At 47.7% G+C, this 15589-nt stretch overlaps 1 protein-coding gene across 1 annotated transcript in view; it reads right to left on the reverse strand.

The window, feature by feature from the left end:
• Positions 1–15589, reverse strand: part of NT5DC1 (5'-nucleotidase domain containing 1) — a 430483-nt gene that overhangs the window by 54033 nt on the left and 360861 nt on the right. Inside the window, exon 10 of the mRNA XM_073575978.1 lies at positions 2476–2637. Within this exon, the coding sequence (XP_073432079.1) occupies positions 2476–2637 (162 nt within the window). The remainder of the gene's footprint in view (positions 1–2475; positions 2638–15589) is intronic.

Genomic DNA, 15589 nt, shown 5'->3' on the forward strand with positions numbered 1-15589 from the left:
GCGATCAGCTGCTGAGACTGAGCCAGGGCGAGTTGTTCCCCCAGGAGTCTCAGAGACATCTGAGTAAGGTGTTTTACCTGCTCAGAAAGAGCGTGCATAGGATCCATCACACACACAGGAGAAGGAGGGCGGAGAAAGAAAAAATGGTAATGGTCAGTTATAATGTCAGGATACTAATGTCAGGACCCTGTCAGTGTCGGCAAACTGCCACGCAGAGCAGGGTGACTTACCCACACTATGGGAGAGCGCGGTGTTCAATACTGTAGTGATGGTTCAAGCAGACAGGACCTGCGGCACTGAAAGTAGTAAGGAGTCCCAGGACCTACGATCATGTGACTGCAGGGGGCAGGGCTTAGCGTCTTACTGCTGTAGATGATGTAATGTACCTACTGCAGGGAAACTGTAGTAGAGGAGAGGAAAATGCAGGTCAGACAAGCGAGGGTTCGTACACGGAGAGGGCTGTGAGGTACCAGAGGGACGAGCAGAGAATAGTCAAGTCACAGGCAGAGGGTCATACACAGAGAGGTAGTGCAGTACAAGAGGGATAGGCAGAACTCGTAACAGGGACAGAACCGGATCAAAACCAAACAAGCAAGCAAGTTATCAGGCACAAGGCAAACGTACGCACGAGGTCAACTAACTCAGCCGAGGGCAGGAGTATAACTGACACTGGACCTAGGTCAAGTGAGCATTAAATAGCCGCCCTCTGTCAGAGAGAGCCAGAAACAATTAACCCCTGTCTGACCAGGATGGGCCAAAGACAAACCCCATCCTGGATCATGACATTGTCTCTTCAGAGAGGAAGAGGACTAGAACTCAAGTGCCACCTATTGGAAGTAGCAATCCTAAAGCCCCGCCACACATAGCGAGATCGCTGCTGAGTCATAAGTTTTGTGACGCAACAACGATCTCACCAGTGAGATCGCTGTGTGTGACACTGACCAGCGACCGGCCCCTCTGCCGGTTATCGCTGATCGTCCTGGAATGGCCAGGACATTTTTTTGATCGCTGGTCTCCCGTTGGCCAGCACGCATCGCTGCGTGCGACAGGCGGGAGGCCAGCGATCAGCGCGCTGGTAACTAAGGTAAACGTTGCGTTTCTAAGTGGCGCGCAGCGCTTAGAAACCCGATGTGTACCGTAGTTACCAGCGCGCTGGTGCAGGGAGCTGGTAACCAAGGTACACATCGGGTTTCTAAGTGCCGCATGCTGCTTAGAAACCCAATGTGTACCTTGGTTACCAGCTCCCTGCACCGGCGTGCTGGTAACTAAGGTACACAGTGGGTAATTAAGCGACTTGCGTCGCTTGTTACCCACGTCGCTGGTGCTGATCGCTGGTGAAGCTGCCTGTTTGGCAGCTCACCAGCGATCATGTAGCGACACACCAGCGATCCTGACAAGGTATTATCGTTGTCGGGATCGCTGGTGCGTTGCTATATGTGACAGGGCCCTAAAAATCAATGTCGACCCTTTAACGAGCCTTGTTACATGACTTAGGATAAAAGCCAAGCCAGAATCTCATTTTGTAGACACTGTGTTTCGGGATACTGCTCCTCGTCAATGCAAAGTGTGAGATCTGGTTTGGCTGTGAGAGAGGCGTCTCTCTTTTACGCTGATGTAAAGTAGACATGTGGCAAATGTTATTTATTAATTATTGCTATGACTATTTGTTTTAAGTGCATAAAAATTAAAAGTTGGAAAATTGCTAAGTTTTCATCAAATTTCCCTTTCAATTTTCTTTCTTTTTTTTTTATAAATAAATGCAAATCATATTGACGTAAATTTACCACTTATATGAAGTACAGAATTGAAAAATTTGGAATGGTCAGGAAGATGAAAACATGATGAAAAAAAGAGAACCAGTACATCATTGCCACAAGCTCTTGAAATCTTCCAATAAACTACTTGTAAGTATATCAATCCAAGGGTAAATCACGCGAACTGCACTATAAAGCCATAGTAAGGTGCTTTGACGTTCACACAAATCCTTTATTTACCAGTGAAAAGTTCTCATAAATTCCTATAAAAGTGGCAGTAAATTGGAATCTTTGTAGATAGTGGTTAGCCTTGGATGGAGTATAGACCACACTCTGTACCTAAGCTGGCTACTCCTTTACCTCCTATCTTCACATTTACCATCATTAATCCTGTAAGCAAACAGCACAACAACTTGTGAGCCATTCAGCTATGTTTGCTAGCACGTAGCCTGTTTATTGACTCTTGTATACATGAAAGTGTTATACTGGGCCACAAATAGCAATCCTTCCACAGTCTGCACAGTTTAAAAAAAGACCCGGAAATTTTCAGAGCAAAATTGCTACTACGCAGCTATTAAAATTATTTATAGTTTACTTTGATGTTACTCATTAGTCAATACGGAAAATAACATTGGGAGATGTTTATGTACATTCCTAGGGGTTTCCTGTGGGACGTAGAGTCATGCACATTCTAGAAGAGACACCAGTAAAGATCACTTACATCATACTTTCCTTTCTTGTTTAAGGAGGATCCAAAATCAGGCACTGCTGGTTCTTGGACTTCACCACCTTCTAACTCCTCAAGGATGAGGACAGTCTCCCAGTTGCTGTAGTGACGGGCTGAAAAAATATCTGACCGCATGCTGTCACCAAAATACACCACCTGCAAGCCAGGAAATACTTCAATTATAAGGCTCCATTAGCCTGGCAGGGTAGTTTATGCTGGTATATGAAATAATTAAGAAACTATCTAGCATATGAGTAATGAGATCTTTTAGTTAATGATATTATTTGTGACTTTTCACATACAACACAATCTTACTGAAATGCAGTCAATATATAAGTACTTGGGAAGCTATTTGCAATTTAAAACATACATAGAAAAATATTATATTATTTTTCACAAAACCAAACGTTTAGTTTGTGTGAATAAGTTTGCAAATCTTGGTCAATAGGCCACATTAGTAACCTGATGGCATCAACATTTCTTCCTTTGCATTAGCTGGCTTGATGTGACTTTATATATGCGTCATGCCGCAACAATGACATTGCGCCAAACTAATCAAAACAAATTGCATAAAAGAAGTCTGAGGGCACCACAAAATAATACTAGGGATCACTAGCCCCACACTTAAAACATGACTATGTTAATACTCAAGAATACTCAGGAGAAAGAGGAAGCCACGCTTAGTGGCAATACGAGTGGGGTTCCTCTCTCCACACACCATGCTGTGACCGGGTATTTGTATCTCCGCATCCACCTACAGGCTTTTTTGCTGCCTTCTTCTTTTACCCCTAAATGGCTTTTACCATATGCTATAGTCCTTATATTTTTAAACCTATAGCTCAACTGACCCCATTGTTTAGGGTCCTTTGCATTTGCTCTGTTGGGGTTCTCTCAGTGCAGCTTTAGCCACTGGACTTGAATATTTTGTCTGTTTTGGGGGTAATTTACTTCATTTAGACTATTGGCTGATTGTCATTTGTTCAATGTTGCGTTGTTTTTAATACATCTGGTGCACAAAGTGGGGATAGTTGCAAGGTACCCAACCGGTCCTTCAGGTGATATGGTTTATACCTTCAATGGTTTTTTTAATTGTTTTTAACATATGATGTGTACCTTGTTTGTGTGATCCCGTGTAATCATGCTTTAATAAAATGTATTGTTTCTAATATTTGAAATTTATTCATGGTGATCCTGGCCATTTTTTATACAGACTTCTTTTTTCTTGAGTATTAACAAACTAATCAAAACAAGAGACGCCAGTGTCGGCAGTTAAAAAGCAATTCTCGGGGCTCCCAACCAGTGGCCATAGATGGACCAAGTTCTCCGAAACTATTCGCATTAATGCTACCAAAGAACAACTTTTATCTCTCATAATCCCAAGCCATTAGGTAAAAAAAGAATAGGACAAAATAAGATGGATTTTTAAAAAATAGGAATAAAGGTGAGAGACAAAAACAGAAACAAGAACAAAGGTTTTGCAGAAATGTCATAGATAAGCTGGAATAATATTTTTTTCCCAATCATGTAAAGTCATTGAACTAGGCTCTACTTTCTCAAATAAACTCAATCATTATATTTCTATTCTCATGTTATGAAATTGGTATAGTTAGACAGCATGAATATAAGCAAGTTCACAACTGACTTGCTTTTTTCTATCTGCTGTCATTCTGTGTTTTTTTTTCCTGAGGAAGGAGTTCTGTGAAACTTCGAAACGCGTCGAATAAAGACCACTGTAATAATAATTGTTTATAGTGATTTGCAGCACGGATCTGACCACTTTTTTCCTATACTGCATCTTCTACGTCGGTTCCTCGTGGATCTGTGGTTTCTGCAGGTGCGAATCCTCCATGCTTATTACAAGCTCCACCTGGTGAGTGTATAATTTTTAAATTGATATACCTACACTGGATAATGAATTATTGCACTATTTCTCTTCAACAGTATCCCTAGTATTCTCATGTTATGAAATTGGTATAGTTAGTTAGACAGCATGAATATAAGCAAGTTCACAATTGACTTGCTTTTTTCTATCTGTTGTCATTCTTCTGATATGAGAGCTTTTATCTTGCATAGCGTACAGCTTGCTGCCAAGGAGATCAACTATAAAAGCTTGGCAAAGTATAAGCAGTAGTTACATTCCAGGCTGAAGAGTTAACTCCTGAGATCACAGTCACCTCTCTAGCCCAATGATTTCAACTCAGCAGCTAGCTGCTCACCTTCCTCTTTCTCCCAGTCAGCTCTTGACCTGTTAGAAGTCTTGCAAAACTACAATCCTTTTGGTCCTACACCATTGGCTGTTTCCATAGAGATTCTCCTAATCACTTTCCTGGGCTGTTTGTTTATTTCCCTGTTATCTATAGAGTTAAATATAGTGTTAACAGTGAAAACATCAGAACAACCTCTGATAGACTGTTAGAGTTGAGCGAAACGGGTCGAAAAATTTCAAAAGTCGCCGACTTTTGGCAAAGTCGGGTTTAATGAAACGAAACCCGACCCTAGGATGAGGTCGGCCACTTACGCGCCAAAGTCGCGTTTCAAAAGTTTGTTTTGCGCTCTTTTTCAGCCAATCAGGATCCACGGACACTGTGGGCAACGTGATGACATAGGCAGGGGTCACCACCATCATTCAGAAGGGCATGCAAGTGATTGGCTTGCTTTGGTGGGCGTCACAGGGGTTATAAAAGGGCGTGCACGTCGACCGCCATCTTACTTCTGCCGATCTTAGCATAGGGAGAGGTTGCTGCTGCTGATTCTGTAGGGAGAGCGTTAGGCAGGGAAGAAAAAAAAACTGCTTCTGCTGCTAGCGATTTTGCCTGTACAACACACCAGTCACTGTGTGTGCAGTGCAAGGGGAGGCTATATTGTGGTGGATCAGCGGTGTTGGTTGTTAGGCTGCCTTCTAAGGCTTCCTGACAGCTGCATTGCTGTTTACCCACTGCTCTGCAAACTGCTTTTTTAAAAGCAATCCCAATTTTTTTTTTTGTCCTGCTGAGGTACTGAGCGTGCATTTTTTCACACCATACAGCGGTGTACGCTCCTCACACAGTACCGTGTAACGGCCGTTATCACAGCCACAGTGAAGCTATCTGTGTGTCACTCTGTGAGAATAAGTCGAGGACATGTTCCGTTCTTACAGACCTGCACCTACTAGTTTTGTCTAGCTTTCAAACAGTTAAATATATTTGCTGTTTGATCACATTCAAAACTATAGAGAGACAGCGTGTGTCAGTCCGTATACTTAAAAAACACGGAGCTTGACAATTTTACGTACACCGGAGAGCCGTGTACGTGCACGCTCCTCTCAGTACCGTGTAACGGCTGTTATCACGGCCACAGTGAAGCTATCTGTGTGTCACTCTGTGAGAATAAGTCGAGGACATGTTCCGTTCTTACAGACCTGCACCTACTAGTTTTGTCTAGCTTTCAAACAGTTAAATATATTTGCTGTTTGATCACATTCAAAACTATAGAGAGACAGCGTGTGTCAGTCCGTATACTTAAAAAACACGGAGCTTGACAATTTTACGTACACCGGACAGCCGTGTACGTGCACGCTCCTCTCAGTACCGTGTAACGGCTGTTATCACGGCCACAGTGAAGCTATCTGTGTGTCACTGTGGAAGGACAAGTGGAGGACTTGTTCCGTTCTTACAGACCTACACTCTAGGGAGATTCCTATTCTGCCCAATTCTACATACACCTTGTAGTTTGTGATACACTAGCCAATTTCTGTCTGTGACATAGCGCTCTGATATTCAGTGGGCCTCACACAATCCAAAAGTGTCCAGTGTCCACTAGTGTGTGCAGAAATTCAAAATCTCCCTTATCCTGTAGTCACTTTTTTCACACCTGTGCCATCGAGCCTGTGACATAGCGCTCTGATATTCAGTGGGCCTCACACAATCCAAAAGTGTCCAGTGTCCACTAGTGTGTGCAGAAATTCAAAATCTCTGTGATCCTGTAGTCACTTTTTTCACACCTGTGCCATCGAGCCTGTGACATAGCGCTCTGATATTCAGTGGGCCTCACACAATCCAAAAGTGTCCAGTGTCCACTAGTGTGTGCAGAAATTCAAAATCTCCCTTATCCTGTAGTCACTTTTTTCACACCTGTGCCATCGAGCCTGTTACATAGCGCTCTGATATTCAGTGGGCCTCACACAATCCAAAAGTGTCCAGTGTCCACTAGTGTGTGCAGAAATTCAAAATCTCTGTGATCCTGTAGTCACTTTTTTCACACCTGTGCCATCGAGCCTGTGACATAGCGCTCTGATATTCAGTGGGCCTCACACAATCCAAAAGTGTCCAGTGTCCACTAGTGTGCGCAGAAATTCAAAATCTCCCTTATCCTGTAGTCACTTTTTTCACACCTGTGGCATCGAGCCTGTGACATAGCGCTGTGATATTCAGTGGGCCTCACACAATTCATAAGTGTCCAGTGTCCACAAGTGTGTGCAGAAATTCAAAATCTCTGTGATCCTGTAGTCACTTTTTTCACACCTGTGCCATCGAGCCTGTGACATAGCGCTCTGATATTCAGTGGGCCTCACACAATCCAAAAGTGTCCAGTGTCCACTAGTGTGTGCAGAAATTCAAAATCTCCCTTATCCTGTAGTCACTTTTTTCACACCTGTGCCATCGAGCCTGTGACATAGCGCTCTGATATTCAGTGGGCCTCACACAATCCAAAAGTGTCCAGTGTCCACTAGTGTGTGCAGAAATTCAAAATCTCTGTGATCCTGTAGTCACTTTTTTCACACCTGTGCCATCGAGCGTGTGACATAGCGCTCTGATATTCAGTGGGCCTCACACAATCCAAAAGTGTCCAGTGTCCACTAGTGTGTGCAGAAATTCAAAATCTCCCTTATCCTGTAGTCACTTTTTTCACACCTGTGCCATCGAGCCTGTGATATAGCCATAGCGCTGTGATATTCAGTGGGCCTCACAAAATCCATAAGTGTCCAGTGTCCACAAGTGTGTGCAGAAATTCAAAATCTCCCCTGTCCTATAGACACCTTGTACCTTGTTTTACATTACTATATAGTTTGTTAGATTTTGTCTACATTTCTACAAAAAATGAGTAAGGCTGGTGGAAGAGGCCGTGGAATTGGGCGGGGGTTGGCAGCTGGTAATGATGGTGTTGGTGGTGGATCTGATGGTAGTGGCAAGAGCAAAATAGGACCGAATGCAGGAGGTGTTGAGCCTGCGTCATCGTCTGGCTCCATAAGGCTTCGAAGGCTTAGTTTTCTAGGAGTTGGCAAACCGCTTTTAAAGCCAGAGCATCAGGAAAAAGTTTTGTCTTACATTGCTGACTCAGCCTCCAGCTCTATCGCCTCCTCTTCTGAAGTTGTAAAAAGTAAAAGCACTGAGTTGTCATTGGAGGCTCATGTTCATGAACCACACCTTTCCTTGTGTCCTTCACCCCAACCAAGATTGAAGGATGACGCAGGCCATACTACTGATTACTCCATGGAGCTGTTTTCACATACCATGCCTGGATTATCAAGTGAAATGGTGAATTACCCAGGCCAAGATGAATCTGACATGGAGTGCACTGATGCACAGCCGCTGATAGATGATTCTGCTGGTACATTCACTCAGAGCACTACATTGTCCTCGCAGTGTACAGAGCCAGATTCTGACCCTGATGAGACTCAGGTGCCCCTTCCCGCACACTATACCACCATACACGGTGACACAGAGGAAGGTGCACATGACATTGAAGAGGAGGTGATGGATGACCCAGTTGTTGACCCAGATTGGCATCCATTGGGGGAAGAGGGTGCTGCTTCCAATAGCTCAGATGAGGAGCATCCACAGCAGACATCGACATCGCAACAGCTGTTATCTGGCAGGCCCGGAGCACTCCAAAGACAGGTTCCAAAAATCAAAAGAGTTGCTGGACAGCTTGTCCAGAGGGTCAAAACATCACAGCGTGCTAGGCCGCAAAATGTCTGCCAAAGTAGGAAGAGTGCAGTGTGGCACTTTTTTGAACAAAATCCTCATGATCAGGCCAAGGTTATCTGTAAGAAGTGCGCAAAGACCTTTAGCCGAGGGAAAAATCTGAAAAATTTGAATACCAGTTGCATGTTTAGACATTTAACCACCATGCACTTGCAAGCGTGGACACAACACCAAACCTCAAGTGCCACATGTGCAACTGATCACAAAGAAGGTATTCAGCAACGCTACATTGTTTCCCCCACTGTAAGCCCACCGGTTAGCACAGCAGCAAATGTTGAGGTGTCGTTGCAAGGCCACAGCAGTCAGGGAATCCCACTGTTATATCAACGAAATACTGAATCTAGGCCATCAGAAAGAACACCAACTCCATCACCATCATCAACCCTCTCTCAGTCCGCCCGGTCCACCGCTACTTCCACCATATGCAGCTCTCAAGTCCAGCTCACCCTCCCAGACACTATGAGTAGGTCAAGAAAGTACTCAGTCTCTCATCCGCGTACACTGGGTTTGAACGCCCACATTGCCAAATTAATCTCGTTTGAGATGATGCCCTATCGGTTGGTGGAAAGCGCAGCTTTCCGTGAACTCATGGCCTATGCAGTACCACGCTATGACCTACAAAGTCGCCACTTCTCTCGCAAAGCCATCCCAGCCCTCCACCATCATGTAAAAGACCGCATTGTCCATGCACTCAAGCAGTCAGTGAGTGGAAAGGTGCACCTCACAACTGATGCATGGTCCAGTCGGCATGGCCAGGGCCATTACGTGTCCATCACTGCTCACTGGGTTAATGTGGTAGATGCAGGGTCCATAGGGGACAGCGGTGGTGGGACAGTGCTGCCTAGCCCACGGTATAGGAAACAGTTGGCTGTAGGCATTAGACCCTCCTCCTCCTCCTCCAGAAGCGAAAGCTCGTCCGCAGAGCGCAGCCGCACGAGCACTCCATCCGTAGCTGCTAGTGTTGCATACTCGGTGTCCTACTATCGAACAGCTAGTGGTAAGCGTCAGCAGGCTGTGTTGAAGATGATGTGTTTGGGTGACAACAGACACACCACGGAGGTACTGGCCGACTACTTTCAGTGACAAACTGAGTCATGGCTGGGCAGTCTACATCTTGAGGCAGGCAAGGTAGTTAGTGATAATGGCTGGAATTTTCTGGCAGCCATAGCCCTTTCAAAACTCAGCCACATACCTTGCTTGGCTCACACCTTGAACCTGGTGGTGCAGTGCTTCCTCAAAAATTATCCGGAGTTAACAGCCCTGCTCCAGAAGGTGCGAAGACTGTGCGCGCACATCCGCTGGTCGCCTGTACACTCCGTTCGTATGCAGAAGCTGCAGCGATTGCTCCACCTTCCCAACCACCGCCTCATTATCGACATTGCAACAAGGTGGAACTCCACCCTGCACATGGTGGAGCGGCTGTGCGAGCAGAGGCAGGCCATAATGCATTTGTGGGAGGATACACGGCCAGGCACTTTGAGAGCAGACATGGAGTTGACAGGTGTGCAGTGGTCGAAGCTGAAAGACCTCTGTAAAGTCCTTCAGTGTTTTGAGGAATGCACACGGCTGGTAAGCGCAGACGACGCCATCCTAAGCATGAGCGTCCCACTTATGCGTCTGCTCATGCAAACTTTGATGCACCTTAAGGAGCAGGCGTCTGCAGCCAATGTTGATGAGGAGGAGGGAATCCTTGATGACATTCAGCCATTGTCTGCTCAGGGACCTCTCCTGGAAGAGGTGGAGGAAGAAGAGGAGGAGGAGGATGATGATGGGGATGATTACTTAGGGGAGGAGGATGCATCTCGTGGGGCAAGTGAAAATGTTGGCGTGGCAAGGTCTGGTACAGGGTTTGTGCGTGACTGGAGGGATGTGGATTTGCCAGAAAGTGCTCCTCCAACCAGCACTCGCAGTGCATCATTGACACCGGGAACATTGGCCCACATAGATTATGCCTTGCAGATCCTAAAAAGGGACTCCCGCATTGCCAAAATGATGAACGATGACGACTACTGGTTGGCCAGCATCCTGGATCCACGCTATAAAGGCAAATTACAAAACATCATGCCACAGGAGAACCTTGACCTAATATTGGCTAATAAACAAGCAACTCTGGTAAATCGGTTGTTTGAGGCATTCCCAGCACACAGCAGCGGTGATGGTTCTCACACGAGCGGTACGGGCCGGGGGCAGCTTGGCAGAGGTGTTCATGGTGCACACAGCAGAAGTGGCGTTGGAGACAGGGGTTTCATGACAATGTGGTGGACTGATTTTTCAAGTACCGCTCACACAACTGGTAATACTGCATCGATGGAAAGTGACAGGAGACAGCAGTTGTCAACTATGGTTACAAACTACTTTTCCTCCCATATCGATGTTCTCCCACACAGGTCATTCCCCTTTGACTATTGGGCCGCTAAACTGGACACCTGGCCTGAATTGGCACAATATGCCTTACAGGAGCTCGCTTGCCCAGCTGCAAGTGTGCTATCGGAAAGAGTCTTCAGTGCAGCTGGATCAATCCTGACAGAAAAAAGGACCCGTCTGTCAACCCAAAATGTGGATGATCTAACCTTCATTAAAATGAACCATGCATGGGTTTCCAAGGATTTTGTCCCACCTTCCCCTGATGACACATAGGGTGACAGAAAAATGGCTTGCTTTGGTCCACCTCTTCCTGGGACTTGACCTATTTCGCCTTTTGCATCAGCTGAATGTCCAACATCAACATATGCCACTTTCTAAAACTCCCTAACTGTGCTGCCTCCCCCCATGGCCGGGGTCACCACTTAGCGCACGACACCGTGCGAGTGCCGTTGCCCTGGACAGGTGGGTAGGCCGACTCTTGGGCGCGGGCACTGGCACAGGGTCCCTCATAGTGCAATCAAGTGTCTCTGACGGTGGTGGTGCACACCCGCCGTCAGACACACCGCCGTACTATGAGGGGCCCAGTGCCAGTACCGACGCCCACGAGTGGGCCCCCCTTGCTTGGGCAGGGCTCCAGCATTTGCAATCTTTACCTCTCCCTGCTCCTCCGCTGTGTAGTCTGGGCCGTCAAATCCATACTGTGCCTGACACCGTCTGAGCCTGCCTCCTGATGTATAGACATATATTTTGAATGTGTACGCTATCCATACATGTTATCCGGGGATACGGTACCCTTTCTCACCTTTGTGCAATCACGTGCAATCCATACTGGGCATAACACCGTCTGAGCCTGCCTCCTGATGTATAGACATATATTTTGAATGTGTACGCTATCCATACATGTTATCCGTGATACGGTACCCTTTCTCACCTTTGTGCAATCACGTGTAATCCATACTGGGCGTGAGAACGGCTGGCGAGCTGTTAAGCAAGCTACAGCACCTGTGGTTTGCACACGTAAGTTTTTCATTTTTTCAGGAATGACGGTTAGGCCTAATTCCGGAACTGCGGTTGACCTGCACTTACTGGGAAATCATCGTTCGCAGGTAATAATTGTAATCAGTGATTCCCATCACTAACGTTGTTCAGCGGGTTATCTGCACCTGTAAGCGACAAACGCTGGCCTTTTCAGTGTAGCGCACATGCAGCCACGGACATGTAAGGGCATGACACACCAGTTATTGGCCAATCTCATGTGCCAGAGCCTCACGTGTCCCTCTAGTAAGCCGGACTCGGACCGCGGGGCATGACGGAGTCTCGTTCGTTAACGGAATTAAGCTTGCAATGTGTGCATCTTTTCTGTAGCTGGCATGGTTGAGGTTTCCCAGGTGGAGTCGAATTTAACCGTAGGCTCCACTCCTGGTGGTGCCCTTCTGGACATTCCTTTAAGGTTCAGCTTTGCAACCATACTGCCCACGTAAAACAAACACTTTGCCTTCATGAACGCTGTTTGGAGGGTCATGACTCGTGGGAATAATGCCGCCCAATCAGTTAACCTGCTAGAGAGATCCTTCGTTGCTCCCAAGCATGACATCACACTCCCTAGGAGGAAGGTAATGCCACTGTGGCGACCGTACTCCTGGGGGCGACACAAGTGCACTGATGCCCAGCCACTGCTCGATGAATCTGCTGGTACATTGACCCAGACCACTACATTCCCCTCGCACGCTACACGGCCTGAATCTGACCCTGATGAATCTCAGGTTACCCTTCCCATATACAGTTCCATCTTACACGGTGACAAAGAGGAAGCTGCAGATGAAAGTGCAGGTTCGGCCCACCCGCCATCAGACACACCACCGTACTATCAGGGGCCCTGTGCCAGTGCCATCGCCAACGAGTGGGCCCCCCCTGCTTGCTCAGGATCACAGCACTTGCAAGGTTGAAATACTGTGCAGTGAGATGGAAGATGGGGACGACGAGGAGTCCAGACTAGTACAGGGATTCCCTAGCGAGGAGACTTATTTGATTGTTTTCAATGTTGGGACAGCAATTTTTGGGGAGCACTATACTCTGGAGAATGATAGATGGGGCCCACCATACACTGGAACATTCCAAAGGTGGACATCAGACACTGGAGCAGCATTTACAGGGCCCATTATACACTAGAGCATTAGAAATGGGGCCCATTATGTTTGGAGCATTATTTGGGCCCATAAGACAGTGGAGCTTCATCCATGGGGACCAACATATACTGTAGCATTATGTGGAGCTCATCATATACTGTTTCAAACATTATATGGGACCAATGATTCTGTATGGAGAAATAGATGGGCCTCGTCATGAGATGTAAAAAGTGAAGTATTTTTCATTGTACTATACCGCTATTTCTCTGCCGTATCGGAGCATGATGAGTTGTGGTATGTGTTAAAGGGGCGCTCTTTCTCCCAGGGCACATGAAAACCTGGAGCCAGCCCTACCCCCCCACAACTTTAGCCAAATAACCCCCATTTTTCAGTGCGTAACTTGTATTATGAAGTTAATTAAGGTTGACAAGCTTAAGTAAGAAGAATTGATGCTTTTGGCATTCAAATGGGCACTGTAGGTGTTTCCTGTCCTCCTCTCACTGCCGACTTTTATTCCCCATTGACTTACATTGGGTTTCGTGTTTCGGGACGACCCCGACTTTTCCCTATAATCGGCCGATCTTGCTCGACCCGACTTTTGGAAAAGTCGGGTTTCACGAAACGAAACTCGACCCTAAAAAACCAAAAGTCGCTCAACTCTACTGTTAATGTGTCGAAGGCGAAGCTAAGGGGTACTTCACACTAAGCGAGATCAATAGCGAGATTGCTGATGAGTCACCGATTTTGTGACGCATCAGCGATCTCGCTGTGTGTGGCACGCATCAGCAACCGGCCCCCCCGCCGGGTTTCGCTGTTCTTGCAGGAATGTCCTGGGCCATTGTTTGATCGTTGGTCTCCCGCTGGCCAGCAGGCATCACTGCGTGTGGCAGCGGGAGACCAACGATCAGCGAGCTCCCAGAGCTGTAAGCAGACGCTGGGAGCTGGTATCCAAGGTAAACAGCGGATAACTAAGCACCGCACCATTATAGTCTATGGCCCCATCGGCACATACGTCCAAATCCCATTTTGTGGGGCGGGTTAGGACGCAAGCTAAGATGGGGCCAACGAACGTGGACAAAAACTCAGTGTGATAGGGCCTTATATCTTCCACGAAGACCATTGCTTGCCAGACTGATCCTAACAGATCTGATCGCACTGGTGGACATCTTGCAATTTCAAAGATAATAATGCTATTGTCACGCTCGCGCCTCGACTGATTGGCGTGAGTTGGGGGGTTGTGGCCCCACTGTGCTACAAACAGACTACCCTGGAAGGGGCGTGACTACGACAGCTACCTCGGTCTTCGCTGGAGCCTCTGATGGTGAGGTCAGGCTTATGCGGCAAGTAGCTGCCGGGTGCCACTCCAGGGTGGTGTCTGGCTGTGGCTGCTAATCCCACTCAGAGACAAGTCACTTGGACAGGTGCTACAGACAGGCAGGAAGGTAGTCACGGCAGGCACGGCTGGTACCCAAGCAGGCATGGCTGAGACACAGGGCAAGCAAGCACAGCTGAGACACAGGGCAAGCAGGCACGGCTGAGACACAGGGCAAGCAGGCACGGGTGAGACACAGGGCAAGCAGACACGGCTGAGACACAGGGCAAGCAGGCACAGCTTGGAGACACAGGGCAAGCAGGCACGGATTGGAGACACGGCAAGCAGGCACGGCTTGAGACACAGGGCAGGCAGGCACGGCTTGAGACACAGGGCAGGCAGGCACGGCTTGAGACACAGGGTAGGCAGGCACGGCTTGAGACACAGGGCAGGCAGGCACAGCTTGGAGACAAAGGGCAAGCAGGCTGGCACGGACAAGGCACAGGGCAGGCTGGCACGGCTTGAGACACAGGGCAGGCAGGCACGGCTTGAGACTCAGGGCAGGCAGGCACGGCTTGAGACACAGGGCAGGCAGGCACGGCTTGAGACACAGGGCAGGCAGGCACAGCTTGAGACACAGGGCAGGCAGGTGTGGTGTACGAAGGAACAGGGACCTGTTCACACAACAGGAGCGGGTACTGGCCAAAAGGAATGTAATATGGAGGAACAGGTAGGGTCCTATTCACACAGGAGGTGCAGGTACGGATACTGATAGGAGGGAGTGGAATGACGGGACAGGTTTGGCCCTGTTCACATGGGAGGAGCAGGTATGGATACAGGCAGGAGTGCGGAGTAGGCGGAGCCGCAGGAGTGCAGTGCCACAGGAGTGCGGAGCAGGCGGAGCTGAAGGGTGCAGTGCACAGACAGGGAGGACACAGGGAAAGACACAGCAGGGAAAGAAGCCAAAGACAAGGAGGCAGGGGTAGGACAGAGTTCAGACAAGGTACTGGGACAGAGACTCAAGGACCAGGATATACTGCCTCCTGGAAGGCCGATGGAGGTACTAGGCAAGACAAGGTCAGGAGCTATAGCACAGAGACCAGGATATTCTGCCTCCTGGAGGGCAGACAGAGAAGTACTAGGCAAGGTACAGAGATAAGCAATAAGAGCCTTCAGAGAAGGCGAGACACAGGACAGGGCCTGGCTTACTCAGCAGCAAGAAACTAACTGCGTTTAGACATTGCTCAGGCAATGTTCCAGTGGGTGGGGCATCCCTAAATAGTAGAGGGCTCTAGGTAACTGGTCAGGGACACATTAAACAGGTGCACCCTGACTCCATAAGA

The sequence above is a fragment of the Dendrobates tinctorius genome, unplaced genomic scaffold, assembly GCF_039654945.1.
Source record: "Dendrobates tinctorius isolate UK_male_01 unplaced genomic scaffold, ASM3965494v1 ptg000046l, whole genome shotgun sequence".
Lineage (NCBI taxonomy): Eukaryota > Metazoa > Chordata > Amphibia > Anura > Dendrobatidae > Dendrobates > Dendrobates tinctorius.